The following is a 15,225-nucleotide window of genomic DNA, read 5'->3' as shown; positions in this document are numbered from 1 at the left end:
AAAATCAAAAAGTATGCAGTGACCATGCAGCACTAAAGTACCACTAAATCTTCAGGCAACAGTATTTAGAATGCTTCAGATCTGTTGTTCCTTCCCCAAAAGTGCCAAATCAATAATTTTCAGAGAACCACTACCTAGCAATCAGAAAAAGGGGGATCAAACTGCCAGTGAGATCCCTGAAAATCAAGGCTGATGTGAAAACAAAAGTTAGAATTAGATTCACTATGGGACTGTCCTGCTGAATGCTTGAGGAAGCTTATTTCCATTTTCTATGAAATCAGCAAAACCACTGGAAAGTAAGTCATGGGTTTTGCTGGCATTCTCTGAAAAGAGAAAAACAAGTCAAGAACTTTGGGCAGTGAAAAAGAGAGCTGCTGAGACAGAGATCCTACTCAGGGACACAATTCCCCTGGTCACACCTAGAAATTAAGCTTTTCCTCTTCCATTTAAAACAGTATCAGGAAGAAACAGAAGAAACAGATGAAGTATGGAACATTCTTGTCTCAGAGTACAGAGAGTGGTGGTTTCTGCTGCATCATGTGTTAGAAAAGATGGACAGAGCTTAAAGATCAAATTGAACACTTGCCTTGAAGAAAGACAAAAGCTTGAGCCTAAGACTGATGAAGAACAGCATGTCCTGCAACTGATCTGTAGGGAGTTTAATGCTGCACTGGATTTTTTCTCTGCCTGAAATTCCTAGGAAGGCTTTGCTTCCCTTCTCCTCCTTGTTCCAGAGCACACACAAAAAAAGAAATAAATACAAAAAGCAGATTGACAGATCCAAGACTGACTGCATCCCATGGATGGGAAGGAGTAGGATGAAACCTGGCTACATATTTACTTACACAAACACACTCTGCTCCTGTGATTGACAGTGATGCTGCCACATTGAGTCTCTCAAACCTCTACCACTTCATGGGAGGCAGCACTGTCACCAGCTACAGTTCTGAGTCTTGCAGCATGGGAGAAGATGGAACGTACAACAGTGGTTGAATGTTAAATTTTACCCTTGTTCAAAGGTGAAAGTTTTACTTTTCACAGGTTATTGTCTTTCTTCTCTTCATTTTGGCCTGCTTTGAAAACCACTACAAGAACTGTTTGTCCTTGCTATTGTAAATTGGTATTAAAGCTAAAAGGACAGCAGTGTTTCCTTACTGCTGCCACTATTTTTGTGAAGCAGCACTTGTAAAAATTACAACTGTGATTAACTTAATCTAATTTGTATAATTAAGGTAATTTGGGTATTAAAAACATTAAAAAAACCCACATCTTCTGGATCCTAGTCAGATCAGTTGAACAACTGAAAGTCAGGAGAAAAAGGAAACGTCACAAGGGACAATTTGAAGTGCACAAACCCCCCCAGGTTCCATTGTAAAATGCAAAATAAACATTGAAACAAGACAACAAGCACATGAAAATTCAATAAATGCAAAAAAAAATTCAATAATGTAATCTGCTGTTTCATGAACAGCCAGTAAATTTTGGTACAACATCCTCTAGAGTGAGGGAGAAGGCTGTATGGTAAAACTCTCCTACCTGATTAAATTAATGTGATTATTGAAACCTCTGCTAAGGCTCCGGGCAGGCATTTGGTCCAACCAAAGCACAGGCTGGTCAGGATCAGCTATCCTGCAAAGACAGAGGACATTAACATTTCACTCCATGTAGTATTTTTAATTAAGCTTTGTTCATACAGCAACTGCAGGCAAAAGGTAGAATTCAGAGATCACAAAAAATCAACTTTATTTTAATGGATGTGCAATTTTCCTAAGAAAAAACCCAAGTCATGAATATTCCATGTTGTTGGAGCTTGCAACTGGTTGCTTTTGTATCCTAAGGTCTTTCACAGCTTTAAAAATGCTATTTCCAACTCTTTCTTTTGAAAAAAAAGAAAAAATGGAATATTTTCAGAAGTGAACTCTTGGTACCTAAACCATCCTTATCTCTTATGGGAATACTTCCCACTTACAGAGTGGTAGCAAGTGTTCTTATTTTCTCTTCAGCCCCTTGGATAACTGAAGCATGCAGCACTATTGTAACCATTAGAAGGTCTTGTTCTCTTTTATTATTTTTCTTTTATTTATTTCTTTACCTTCTCCACTTGACAGCAATATCAAACATATCTCTCCACTGCATCAGCCTGGTTTTCCCATTCATCCGAACCTTGGAGTTTGCCCAAGTCCTCTGCACAGCCTGCATGACTTCCAGAGTGGCCAATCCCATTGCTGGGAGGCCAGGAAAGAGGAGAAAAGGATAAAAAACATAAAACAAACACTTGGTATTTGACAGGTGGGGAAAAATGAAGCAGGAAATTGATGTATTTATAGGAAAAGAACTGTCAGCATCAATAAATTCTGAGGGATCTTGATTTCCAGTCCCCAAATAGGTCAGGAAACTACTGACACTTTCATTTTAAACTTTTTATCTGATTTGAAAGGAACAGAACAATAAAAACTAATTTGCAGGTAGCAAAGGTATAGCATTAAATTATCAGCACATTGATTTATTTATTTTTTCCACCCAAATTTACAGATTTTCAAGTATACCTCTATGTATTCTTTTATTTGGAAGAAATCCTGGTGTCTCATACTGCATCATGGAACCCAGATGATCAGCTGCACATATGAGTTCTTGCACATCAGGCTTATAGCTTTCAAAATTCTGAAATAACACATCTCTTATAGAGGAGAAAAACATGCATCAGACATAAGTTGGCAACAAAAGTCCTGGAAGCTGTAAAACATAGATCTGTTTGTCTGATAATCAATACCATTTGGGTGAGAAATACCTAAAAGCAGTATAAAGAACACTCATTCTTCCAAGAACCCCACTGGACATACACAGGCCACAGCAGTTACACTCTTTTTCAAATTAAATCCTGGTCTGAAGTAGCATAAATAAAATAAAATAAAATAAAATAGCATAAATTCATTATTGTCAGAACCAGCATTTTGCTTTCAGACTTGCTCATAGTAAGTGCTGCTAAGTAAAGTTCACAGAGAATAAATTATCCTTCAATGTTGTCCTGGTTTGGGCCAGGATAAAGGTGATTTTCTGTCTTGAACTTTTGCTTTTAGCTGAGTCTCTTGTAAGTAGTTGCACTTGCTGAAATTAACAGCAAGTTTCTCAGACAGTGTGTGCTTCTAGGACTGATAACACTTGATGTTTATAGTTACTGCTGGAGCCTGGTGTGCAGAGCCAAGGCCACTGTTCAACTCTGAGGAACATTTTACCCTCCAGAAGGAATAAAGAGGTCCCACCTGCAGCCTCCTTTGGGGAGGAAGGGACAAGATAGATGCCAGAATTGACCAAACAGAGGATTCCATCCCATATACGTCACACTCAGTATAAATCTGAGGCATCACGAGGGCCGAGCCAGATTTCCTGATTTCCTGCTTCCCTTCCTTCACCCGGCATCCTGGAAGGATCCCGTCCATTCGTCTGCCTGTGCTCCTGATCCATCCCAGCCCATATCTGTGTGTTCCTGCCTCCAGCTCCAACTGCTGCCGACTCCAGGATTCCAGCCTGGACTTTCCCAGGGCTGCCCTGCAGCCTCAGTGCTGACGTGAGAGTTATTGGGGAAAAGGGGGGAGGAATGTGGGATCCATTTTCCTGTATATTTGTATAGATTTAGTCATTTTTCCTATTTATCATTCCTGTTTCATTAAAGTTGTGTAGTTTAGTTTCCAACCCATCAGTCTCTCTCCCTTATTCTCTCTCCTTTCTCTATCAAGGAGAGAGATTAACAGAGAGCATCTGTTATTCGGTTTAATTGCCGGGCCAGTGTTAAACCGTGACAAATGTTTTACTCCTTCAACACTAAGGAAAGAAAAGGTGTAAGAAACTGGAAGCCATGCTCTGTAACTTCTTTAATTCTATAAAAGCTTCTTGTGCTAAAAAGGCAGACTCTAGCCCATACACCCAGAAGCCATGAAATTTTAACTTACACAGATAAAGTGAATACTTGACAACACATCTAGAAATTAGTTTACAGCAAGAGAAATTGGCTGAAGCCTGGTTTAACCCAATGCCCTGGTTTGTTGACTGGAGTCACCCTCCTCTTAAAATACTGGTTATCTAAATTACTCCAGAGAATATTTTTTCCCAGTGAGACCCCAGATGCCTCCAAAAATCTCTAGATATCTAGAAAATCACATTTATAACAAGAACATACAACAAGGAACTCTAATAAGGGTGCTACAGAACACTACACTGACCATCTCCAACTTAACTTCTTAACATCAATTGCAAGAAAAAAAAGAAACAATCAGTAAGGGCATAGAATATGAAACATTATATGAATATTGTTGGTTATGCAAACACAGAAGTGAAGAAAATCATCCTAAGTTTCATTCATAATGCTTCAGAAGAGCACTTTAAAAGCTGAACTGTAAAAACGTGACATTTGGAGTAGGCTTTTTAAATAAAATTACTCACTTTATATGTGGCTGTAGCCCTGGCTGTTCTTCATAATTTTCTATAAGAAAAGGAAGGTTTTTTGCCCAGTGGTCCTTGAAATTTCCAGGAAGATCTATATCAATATTATACTCTGTAAGAGGAGTATCCAAATGGGCATGCAAGTATCTAGAATACTCTGGTGGGAAGAAATCACATTAAATACTGTTTGCATAATCAGTCTACTTGTGTAACTACATAAAAACAAAAATCAGATTATATGTTTGTCAGTTATCTAACAGGACTTTAATAAGTCATTACTCTTACACAATTTAATTTTGCTATTAAATTCCATTGAAGAAATAAGACTATTTCAACTATGTATCACACTTTACCATTATTCAAAAAATTTATATTTCATTTCTGGGACCTGTTTTTAGCTGCATGAGCAGATGAGAATCAGTATAGACCTGTTTCAACAGTGCCTATGAGACTGTAGGATGGTTTCTGTGAAATGGCCACAGCTGTAAGCACCCTTCCCCTTCTAGGGTTCTCAAAGGATTGAAGAAAATCTTTAAAAAGACAAACAATTCCAGCTTACCTCGGAGGTATTTGACTTTGAGATATTCTGGGCTGGCCTTCTGCCCAGGTAGGGGATCATTTAACATAACTTTAGTTTGAGCTTTTATCCCTTCATAAAACTGTCCCATGGCAACATGGCTGAGACCTTTCATGTACTGACATACTTCATTGTATGGTTCTAGCTGCAGACATCTCTAGGAGATTAAGGGAACAAAGAACCCATAAATCAAGAGAGAGAAAGAATATCTTCAAATAAACTGAGCCTGTTAGGTCAGAAGAGTCCATGAATAATTTTACCTTCCATCACAATTTTCTTTCAAATGATGCTGAGCATATAAATTGCCAGCAAATGTAAGAAACAACTATTTTCAGCTTCATGAAAGGGGGAAAAAAAAAAAAAAAAAAGGAACTGCCAGTGCAAATATACTTTTGATCACCCTTTGTTATGAAAATAGATTGTGTCTGCTCTAATGATATTAGCACTACAGAAACATCAACTTGAGTTGAATGGCATGAGACAAAACATACTCCTGGCAGTTTTAGTAGCAAGACTTTTGGCTAGCTCAACATATATTTGCCCCTGTACTCAGCCCTGGTGAGGCCACACCTCGAGTCCTGTGTCCTGTTCTGGGCCACCCAGTTCAGGATGGAGATTGAGGTGCTGGAGCAGGTCCAAAGGAGGGCAACCAGGCTGGTGAAGGGACTCGAGCACAGATCCTATGAAGAGAGGCTGAGGGAGCTGGGGGTGTTGAGGCTGGAGAAGAGGAGGCTTCAGGGGAGACCTCATCACTCTCTCCAACTCCCTGAAAGGAGGTTGGAGCCAGGGGGGGTTGGGCTCTTTTCCCAGGCAACTCTCAGCAAGACAAGAGGGCACAAAAGGTCTCAAGTTGTGCCAGGGGAGGTTTAGGTTGGAGATGAGAAAGAATTTCTTTCTGGAGAGGGTGATCAGGCATTGGAATGGGCTGCCCAGGGAAGTAGTGGATTCTCCGTGTCTGGAGATATTTCCAAAGAGCCTGGATGTGGCACTGAGTGCCATGGGCTGGGAACTGCAGCGGGAGTGGATCAAGGGTTGGACTTGATGATCTCTGAGGTCCCTTCCAACCCAGCCAGTTCTAGGATTCTATATATGTACATATATATATAAACATATTATTACATCAGATATATTTATAATTATATATATGTGTGCCATTTCTTTCATCCATATCTCCTTTATTTCACACTTCATTACATTAGCCAACTATTTACTGTATGCTGAACACAGATAAAATTCATATTTATCATTCAAGAATTAATGCTCTGATTTTTCCAGCAATTACATGTCTTTAGAAGAGCATTTCTCTTAAAAGATGAGAGATCTTTTCACAGACACCAGTACCTACAAACTGTGTTACAGAAGGTGAATGTGTGCTCATGCCCATGAAGTGCTCTCCTTGGGAGGAGCACACACACACACACACACACACACACACACTCAGAAAGGGATAAAATTGTTTCCATAACTTATTTCATTCCTTGTTTTAAGGATATGGAAATATGATTAATTGTTGCTTTTACTGTTCTGCCAGCAAATTGAGGCCATCATTTAATGTTCATGGAGAGAGGTTAGATTTTGTTTACCCGTGGAAACACCTGCATTTTTACAGCCTCAATGAATCACAACCTATTCTCAATTTTTCAGTATAAAGAAAACACCTCAGAAAAATTACATAAAGTGGAATTTTGCTTATTTTAATCTTAAAATTACAAAAAAGACTACACTCCTCCTTCTGAAATATGAAAAAATCTTTAGGTTTCAACTCAAAGCAGCATTTTAGCATGAACACAATTACTTGTTTGAAGAAAACCAGATAAAACACTTCAGCCAGAGTTTAGTTTTAGAAATGCATAAAGCTACAGGAATTATTTTAGTTTTAGCAATATTCTGTTGTTAATTAAGAACTGTAGGGTTTCACACATCTTTTAAGGCAAACTTCACAAAAAAAAAACCAAAACCAATTTTGGTTCCAATGCACACAGACATTGAGAATGAAGACCTTTGTCTTACTGCACTTGTTGAATGCTACTCCTTGTTAAAACATTTTTTATTTACTTGGAGCTTGCTTACCTTAAAATTCTTCAGTGCTTCATCTAAGCTGCCATGATGATACAGCATCATTCCTTTGAGCTGTAATGTCTGAACATGATTTTGATTTAGCAGCAAAGCCTTCTGGAAGCTCTCTGTGGCAGCATCAAAGTTGCCAAGTTCTCTAGAGGATTCCATGAAGAACAGAAAAAGCAGAGGCAATGAAATTACTTGTTCAAAATTGCCTGAAAATTCCTTTAACAAAAGCAGTGTTGCTGCAGCTTTTATTCAGTGATAACAAAGGAACAGTGGCACAGAGGTTTTCACTCCCAGGAAGGTGCTCTCTGAACCACAGCCCCACAAGAAAATAAATCTTTACAGTTCCCAGCAGACTAAATCATATGTGACATGATATAGCACAGGTATTTTCAGTTCCTAAACTAAAAATAAAGACTTTTCAAAAAATACACTAAGCATTTAAATGCTGAATAAGAAGAAAATGTAGGCAGTGTGCATGCTGAAACCCAAACCATACTGACAAGAATTACTCATTGTGCAGGACAGCTTTTACTGAAAAACAGCCAGATAAATAACCATGAAAAAACCCAAACTAGAATTAGTGCACAACTTAATTTTTCTTTAGTTTTTTTTTTTAATCCAGTACACTAATTTTTTATTTTTTTTCTGATAATGAAATTCCACATGAAACTTATAGTAGGGGGAAGTAATCCAAACAAAAGCAATGCTAGGGAGAAAAAATTTACTAGTTTTAAATACATTTGCCAAAAAAGAATTTTTAGACAGAAGAGTGGCTTTCCTGAGGTCTCTAGTTTCAAATAAATGCATGAATGCTGAAGTCACTAAATTTGAAGCAGGAATTAAAAGGTAAAATGCTGTAACTCATGATGTACAGAAGCACAAATCAAACTATGAATTGTCTGCTTCCCCTATAAAAAGAATTCTTTAAAAGGCATCTTATGCCTTCCATTTGACACTTATTTGATGTAGAAGAAAGCAAGCATGAGTTCAGAACTGAGTTCAGAACTTAGATACTGTGGTAAATAAGGGATAAGCCCACAAAGGAAAAAAACCAACAAAACAGATAATTGACACTGCTATCAAGCTCTGTAACAAAAGCATAAAACTTAAAAAGTGCATTTTAAAGAGCACAATAAGATAGAAAACTGACTTTAAAACTATTTCTGAATGCAATTACCTGTAGGCTTGCCCCAGGCTTTTATATGCATCTATGAAGTCTGCTTTCTGCCTCAGAGCTTCTTTGAACGACTCAATGGCTTCCTACAAAAAGGCACCAACAGAATTTTTTTGTTCACTTACAGAATTCATTTCATTTGAGCATCCTCAGCAGTTACTAAGCATGGATTTACAGTTATTCATCAAATCTTTGGAAGAAACAAACAAGGTTTGAATTTATTATAAAATATATTGAATAATAAGCAGCATATACCAAATGAAATGCTAAACCATTCTTTATAGTGAATTTGTCATGGTTTATGACAGATTTAGCTGGAATTCCTTTTCCTAAGATGCTATGGGATATAGTGATTCTTTTATCATGTTCATAGAAGGGATATAGTGATTCTTTTATCATTTTCATAGAATTCAGAGATTGCTTTCAAAACTCAATCTGGTCTCTAGTAAAAAAAAAAAAAAGTCTTTCCTCACAGTCTTCCTTCTTTATTCAGAATACACCTCTTAATTTTTGCAGCCCAAAAGCCTCCTTCAGATCTGTATTTTGCCTTTCATTGCTTTACTAAGTTCTGTATTAGTTGTACAGGTGGCAAACACTCTCTTGAGGGATTACAAAGTAAGCTATCATCTTCACACAGCTGCATCCTCTGCTGCTGTGAGGAATGCAATGTAATAAAAATAAAATAGTTAGAAGTAATTACATGCACCTGCCCAAAGAAATCTTCCTCTGTGAGGGATTTGGTTAAAATCAGGTTTTTTAACTGGAGTGGCTATATAAATTGGGAAATGCAGTAGTGAGATTTAGCATTAGGGATGGAATCATCAGCTAGTTGACATTGTAAAGGAATGCTTGAAAAGTACCAGGAAGGCCACAATGCAAGAAATTCAGTGCTGTGTCCTGGTTTGGGCAAGGATAAAGGGGATTTTCTGTCTTGAACTTTTGCTTTTAGCTAAGTCTCTTTAAGTAGTTGCACTTGCTGAAATTAACAGCAAGTTTGTCAGACAGTGTGTGCTTCTAGGACTGATAACACTTGATGTTTAGAGTTACTGCTGGAGCCTGGTGTGCAGAGCCAAGGACACTGCTCAGCTCTGAGGAAAACTTTTACCCTCCAGAAGGAATAAAGAGGTCCCACCTGCAGCCTCCTTTGGGAAGGAACAGACAAGATAGATGCCAGAACTGACCAAACAGAGGATTCCATCCCATACACCTCATACTCAGGATAAATTTGAGGCATCACGAGGGCCGAGCCAGATTTCCTGATTTCCTGCTTCCCTTCCTTCACCCGGCATCCTGGGAGGATTCCATCCATTCCTCTGCCTGTGCTCCTGATCCATCCCAGCCCATATCTGTGTGTTCCTGCCTCCAGCTCCAACTGCTGCTGACCCCAGGATTCCAGCCTGGACTTTCCCAGGGCTGCCCTGCAGCCTCGGTGCTGACGTGAGAGTTATTGGGGGAAAAGGGGGAGGAATGTGGGATCCATTTTCCTGTATATTTGTATAGATTTAGTCATTTTTCCTATTTATCATTCCTGTTTCATTAAAGTTGTGTAGTTTAGTTTCCAACCCACCAGAAAATATAAATGTATCAACAGCCATATTTCTATTTTATTAACTTAAAAGAGAGTGCTACATGAACTATTATTTAACAGCTTTACCTTCAGAAGTCCTCTGTGAAAAAAGGTTAAGCCTTTATAAAGCATAGCTATAGGCTGATTCTTGTTCAGTTCCAAAGAGTGCTGAAAATCCTCATGGGCCATTGCATAATCCTGTGATTGAAGCATACAAATAAAGAGGAACACATAATCTTATTTTCATAAAGGTAAATTACAGGTGTGGGTAAATATTTGAGGTCAGTCTGAGGGCTAAGCAGCAACAATTGTTCCCTGCCAGTCAGAATATCAAAGAGTGCACAACATACTTAGAACTTTTACAGAAAGTGCTACATAAAAATATGGTAAAATAAGTGGATAAAGAGTTGTAAACAGTGAAATTAGAAGAAAAAAGTAGAAAAGCAGCTATTTAGCATTCACACAATCTTTATTACCTGTTCTACATTGCAGTGTAAGAACAACACACACAGATTACACAGCAAAATAGGATGTTAGCAGTTTCATAGGGTTTTTATTTGTTGAGCTCTGTGTTTGGGGGGTTTTTAAGTTTATAGGGCAGTTACAACCTTGGTTATGACTGTTTTCCTATTCAGACTGGCATTAAACAACTATTTAAAAGCAGCTGCAAGTTATAAATCAAGTCAAATTATTCATCCATGTTCTACTCCTCAGACCAAACACTCTGAGATGTGCACACAAGGTACTTGCCCTCCAACTCTAAATTAAACAGATCTGCAGATGAAATCTTTGAAGAATACATCTCCAGAAAGTCAATTACAAGAGATCCAGGGCTTTTGTTATTTTGGTTTTTAATTTAAATAGGAAAGAACCTCTTGAAGAAAAGAAACAACTGGCAGGAGCAACAAAATAATCAGCTATATCCACACAGCCAAAACCAAACAGAATCCCCCCCAAAATCCACTAACCTCAGATATGAAATAAAGAGTTCCCCTGTGCCTGTAGAGCCTTGCTGATGGCTGCAGCTGAAGAGCTCTGGTGAGATCTGACAATGCTTCACTGATTCGTCCTAGTGGGGACAATATCTGAGAGTATAAAACCAAAACAAGAGTTTAGAACAACCAGATTTATTTTAGAAATATGAAGGTTATTCCTTTTTATGTCCAGCTGTAACAGAGTAACTGTGTTTGCTAGAAGAGGAGGGAAAATTCTACTTGAAATGTCAGTATTTATTGCTTCTAAACACCTATGAAAGGGAAAATGGGAAAGTGTTATTCCCCCCAAAACACTGAATACTAATATCACCAATAACATTTGCAGAAATCTAGCATCTATATCCCAAATAAAAACAAGTCAGCCAAAGCAAAATATTCTATTTCATGTTATTTCAACACATTTGGTTGAAAATATAATTAATCTCATAAAGCTTTTAAAATAAAAATATTCCCCAATGGAAAATAAGTCTATTTTCCCAGTATTTGAATGCCTTTCACTACTTTACATCAAGATTATTTCTATAGGTATTATAAAATCATTAAAATAATGAAAATTGTGAATTAACATTTCATATTATGGCAGTTATTATTAGACAGAATGTTGACTTCTAGAAATATTTATGCTTTTGGTCTACACATCTGCTTCTTGAAATCCAGTTTCTGAAAGGTAACAAAACATGATTTTCCAAATTAAAAACATCAGTGTATTGGAATGATATTTAACTTGCATGCAAAAATATAAAGCTAAAATGTTTAATTAAAAACTCCTTCTTTACAAGTTTGGCATTTTACCAACTAGTCCTAACAACAAATTTAGTGAGGTGACACTTGATGTTTTGATTCATTATATTAAAAAAACAAAACCAAAACCCCACACAATCTTGTTAAATAGCATGTCAAAACCTAACCATGCTGAACAGGGCTGCATCCAGTTGGCAGCCGGTCACTAGTGGTGTCCCCCAGGGATCAGTGTTGGGCCCAGTTCTGTTCAATATCTTTATTGATGATTTAGATGAGGGGATTGAGTCCATCATCAGCAAATTCACAGATGACACCAAGCTGGGGGGAGTGTGGATCAGCTGGAAGGCAGGAGGGCTCTGCAGAGGGACCTGGAGAGACTGGAGAGTTGGGATGATCCCAACGGGATGAGGTTCAACATTCCAAGTGCCGGGTCCTGCACTTTGGCCACAACAACCCCATGGGGAGCTCCAGGCTGGGCACAGAGTGGTTGGAGAGCAGCCAGACAGAGAGGGACCTGGGAGTCTGGAGTGACAGGAAGGTGACCATGAGCCAGCAGTGTGCCCAGGTGGCCAAGAAGGCCAATGGCATCCTGGGCTGGCTCAGGAACAGCGTGGCCAGCAGGTCCAGGGAAGGGATTCTGCCCCTGTGCTCAGCTCTGGGGAGGCCACAGCTTGAGTCCTGTGTCCAGTTCTGGGCCCCTCAGGAAGTTCAGGAAGGAGATTGAGGTGCTGGAGCAGGTCCAGAGAAGAGCAAGGAGGCTGTGAAGGGATCCAGCACAAGTGCTGTGAGGAAGGGCTGAGGGAGCTGGGGGTGTTGAGGCTGGAGAAGAGGAGGCTCAGGGGAGACCTCATCACTCTCTCCAACTCCCTGAAAGGAGGTTGGAGCCAGGGGGGGTTGGGCTCTTTTCCCAGGCAACTCTCAGCAAGACAAGAGGGCACAAAAGGTCTCAAGTTGTGCCAGGGGAGGTTTAGGTTGGAGATGAGAAAGAATTTCTTTCTGGAGAGGGTGATCAGGCATTGGAATGGGCTGCCCAGGGAAGTAGTGGATTCTCCGTGTCTGGAGATCTTTCCAAAGAGCCTGGATGTGGCACTGAGTGCCATGGGCTGGGAACTGCAGCGGGAGTGGATCAAGGGTTGGACTTGATGATCTCTGAGGTCCCTTCCAACCCAGCCAATTCTAGGATTCTATGATACATTCTATTCTATTTGCTACAGTAGCTCCCCAGGTTCTGTCATTTCACAGATAAACATTCCACAAGTTACACTGCTTGGGAGTAAATACAGTTATTTTAAAAGAAAGGAGGAATTTTCACAGAAAAACACAGATAAGAGCTTTAGTCATTAAATCAGTGAAGAAATACTTGATAACATTGTGTAATTTTAGGTTCTCCAAAAAAAACAAGAGAAAAAATGCTCACTTCTGCTCGCTGTTCAAATACTTCAGGATGATCTGGTTCCAGACTTATCACTCTACTCAGCTCAAACAGAGCAAGCTCAGCATTTTTCATATCCTGAAAAAGAGAAAAATAAATCAAGTAAGCAACTGTGCATACTTAAGAGTAATGATGCTCTCAGACTGAAAGACAACCAAAGTTTCTTAAATTGCATCAGTTAACACCCTTGCTTTGTAACATTAATACAAATAGCTGAAAAAACCCTCACAACAAAACACCTGCCTGCTAAAACACATGAAAATTCAACTTGTCAGCTTGTCTGTGTCTTGTTGCTAATAATTTAACAACATAACTGACTAATTATTAAGCTTACACCTCCATAAGTACCTTTCCTGGCAGCAAAGAGGGCTCAAGATCTTAAGACACACCTGCATCCTATCACCCACCAGTGTTTTCATCAGCACTGTAACTTAATCCAACTTAATTAGGATGCATTTTACCTTCCTAAATTTTTATATGGCCCCAATAGATTGAAGGATGGAAGCAGTTAGTGAAGTGGGAAAAAAAACCCAACTGGTACATGGCAAGATATGCAATAGGTTCATTGATCTTCTTGTTTTGCAAGGCAAAGGAATTTTACATGTGCTTAACATCATTTCTGTGTTTTCAAAGTGCTGCTCACAGAAACTTTTATGAAGAGGATCTGTCTAAAGACCCAGCCAAACTAAGAAAACAAATTCTGGTGTTAAAAAGTTGGAAATATGAAGGACCCCAAGCTCCTGTCAGCACCACTGAAGAATATTCTTCACAAAGGAAATCTTCAAAGAGCTACTCAATTATTCTTTCTTCTGGAACTCCAGCAAGCCTGTAATCACACATCATTAAGCCACAAACTCCAACTACAAGGACCACAGCCTCCTTTGGAATTTTTTTTTGCTCTGGGAATAATTTGAGAACTAACTAACTAACTGTAACTAGTAGTAACTAACTATAACTAAATAATTTAATTTTGAATTATTTTGAACAAATTCAAGGTAGTATAGACCCCCAGAGTCACAGGCAAGCAAGAAACAATATAAAGCCTACTGGATTGCAAGAGTTGACAATGTTTCCAAACTGTCTGTTGACTTTGGAATTCTCAGATGTGGTCAAAAATTCAGTGGGATTTCATAAACCTCCATCTCAAAGGCAAGACAGTGGCTGGGATCTTTTTAGATAACTTTTGAGTGCCTGTGGCTCTGTACCCACCACTCCCAACTGTGCCTATATTCTCCTCATGCTGCTTTATTTCCACAGTCCCACAGAGCAAATGTTCATATTTGCTGGAAAAGTACAATCCATGAAATCCCCCTCTATTTTGGAGGACCTGCCAAGGGATAGACACATCCTTAGAGCAGGACAGATTCTGGGATGTACCCATCACCTTCTAATCAATCTATAGAATCATGGAATTGGCTGGGTTGGAAGGGAGCTCAGAGATCATCAAGTCCAACCCTTGATCCACTCCCGCTGCAGTTCCCAGCCCATGGCACTCAGTGCCACATCCAGGCTCTTTGGAAATATCTCCAGACACGGAGAATCCACTACTTCCCTGGGCAGCCCATTCCAATGCCTGATCACCCTCTCCAGAAAGAAATTCTTTCTCATCTCCAACCTAAACCTCCCCTGGCACAACTTGAGACCTTTTGTGCCCTCTTGTCTTGCTGAGAGTTGCCTGGGAAAAGAGCCCAACCCCCCCCTGGCTCCAACCTCCTTTCAGGGAGTTGGAGAGAGTGATGAGGTCTCCCCTGAGCCTCCTCTTCTCCAGCCTCAACACCCCCAGCTCCCTCAGCCCTTCCTCACAGCACTTGTACTGGATCCCTTCACAGCCTCCTTGCTCTTCTCTGGACCTGCTCCAGCACCTCAATCTCCTTCCTGAACTTCCTGAGGGGCCCAGAACTGGACACAGTAAACCACATCTAGCTCCTCCTGTTACAGGCCTTCTTATAGTCTGGGTTCAAATAATTCAGTCAGATGCTAATTTAAATAATTATGTACTCACATGCAGTCCTTTTTTTCCATATGCTATCCCTCGTCCATATATTGCACTAACCAGCTCTGGTTCTTCCTGTTAAGAGTTAAAAATTAATACAATTGTGGGGTTTTTTTTTTAAGGTATCTTTCTTCAACACTTATTTAATTCTTGCTGATCTTAAGTAGTAAGCAATGAACAGTCACAGCTGTGAGGTAAAATCATTGTATTTCAGTGTATACTTTCCCATGCTCACCATTTCC

General features: G+C 39.4%; 1 protein-coding gene across 2 annotated transcripts in view; it reads right to left on the bottom strand.

Moving 5' to 3' along the window:
* Nucleotides 1–15,225, bottom strand: part of TTC13 (tetratricopeptide repeat domain 13) — a 39,988-nt gene that overhangs the window by 12,777 nt on the left and 11,986 nt on the right. For both annotated transcript variants that reach the window (XM_030448360.1, XM_030448359.1), the window contains exons 5-15: nucleotides 14,993–15,058; nucleotides 12,976–13,068; nucleotides 10,791–10,907; nucleotides 9,910–10,020; nucleotides 8,259–8,341; nucleotides 7,085–7,226; nucleotides 4,997–5,171; nucleotides 4,438–4,594; nucleotides 2,547–2,677; nucleotides 2,093–2,225; nucleotides 1,537–1,629 (exon numbers count right to left, since the gene is read on the bottom strand). In XM_030448360.1, coding sequence (XP_030304220.1) covers nucleotides 1,537–1,629; nucleotides 2,093–2,225; nucleotides 2,547–2,677; nucleotides 4,438–4,594; nucleotides 4,997–5,171; nucleotides 7,085–7,226; nucleotides 8,259–8,341; nucleotides 9,910–10,020; nucleotides 10,791–10,907; nucleotides 12,976–13,068; nucleotides 14,993–15,058 — 1,301 coding nt within the window. The remainder of the gene's footprint in view (nucleotides 1–1,536; nucleotides 1,630–2,092; nucleotides 2,226–2,546; nucleotides 2,678–4,437; nucleotides 4,595–4,996; nucleotides 5,172–7,084; nucleotides 7,227–8,258; nucleotides 8,342–9,909; nucleotides 10,021–10,790; nucleotides 10,908–12,975; nucleotides 13,069–14,992; nucleotides 15,059–15,225) is intronic.

The sequence above is a fragment of the Calypte anna genome, chromosome 3 (genome assembly GCF_003957555.1).
Source record: "Calypte anna isolate BGI_N300 chromosome 3, bCalAnn1_v1.p, whole genome shotgun sequence".
NCBI classification, from domain to species: domain Eukaryota; kingdom Metazoa; phylum Chordata; class Aves; order Apodiformes; family Trochilidae; genus Calypte; species Calypte anna.
This window is presented reverse-complemented; position numbering and strand designations above follow the sequence as displayed.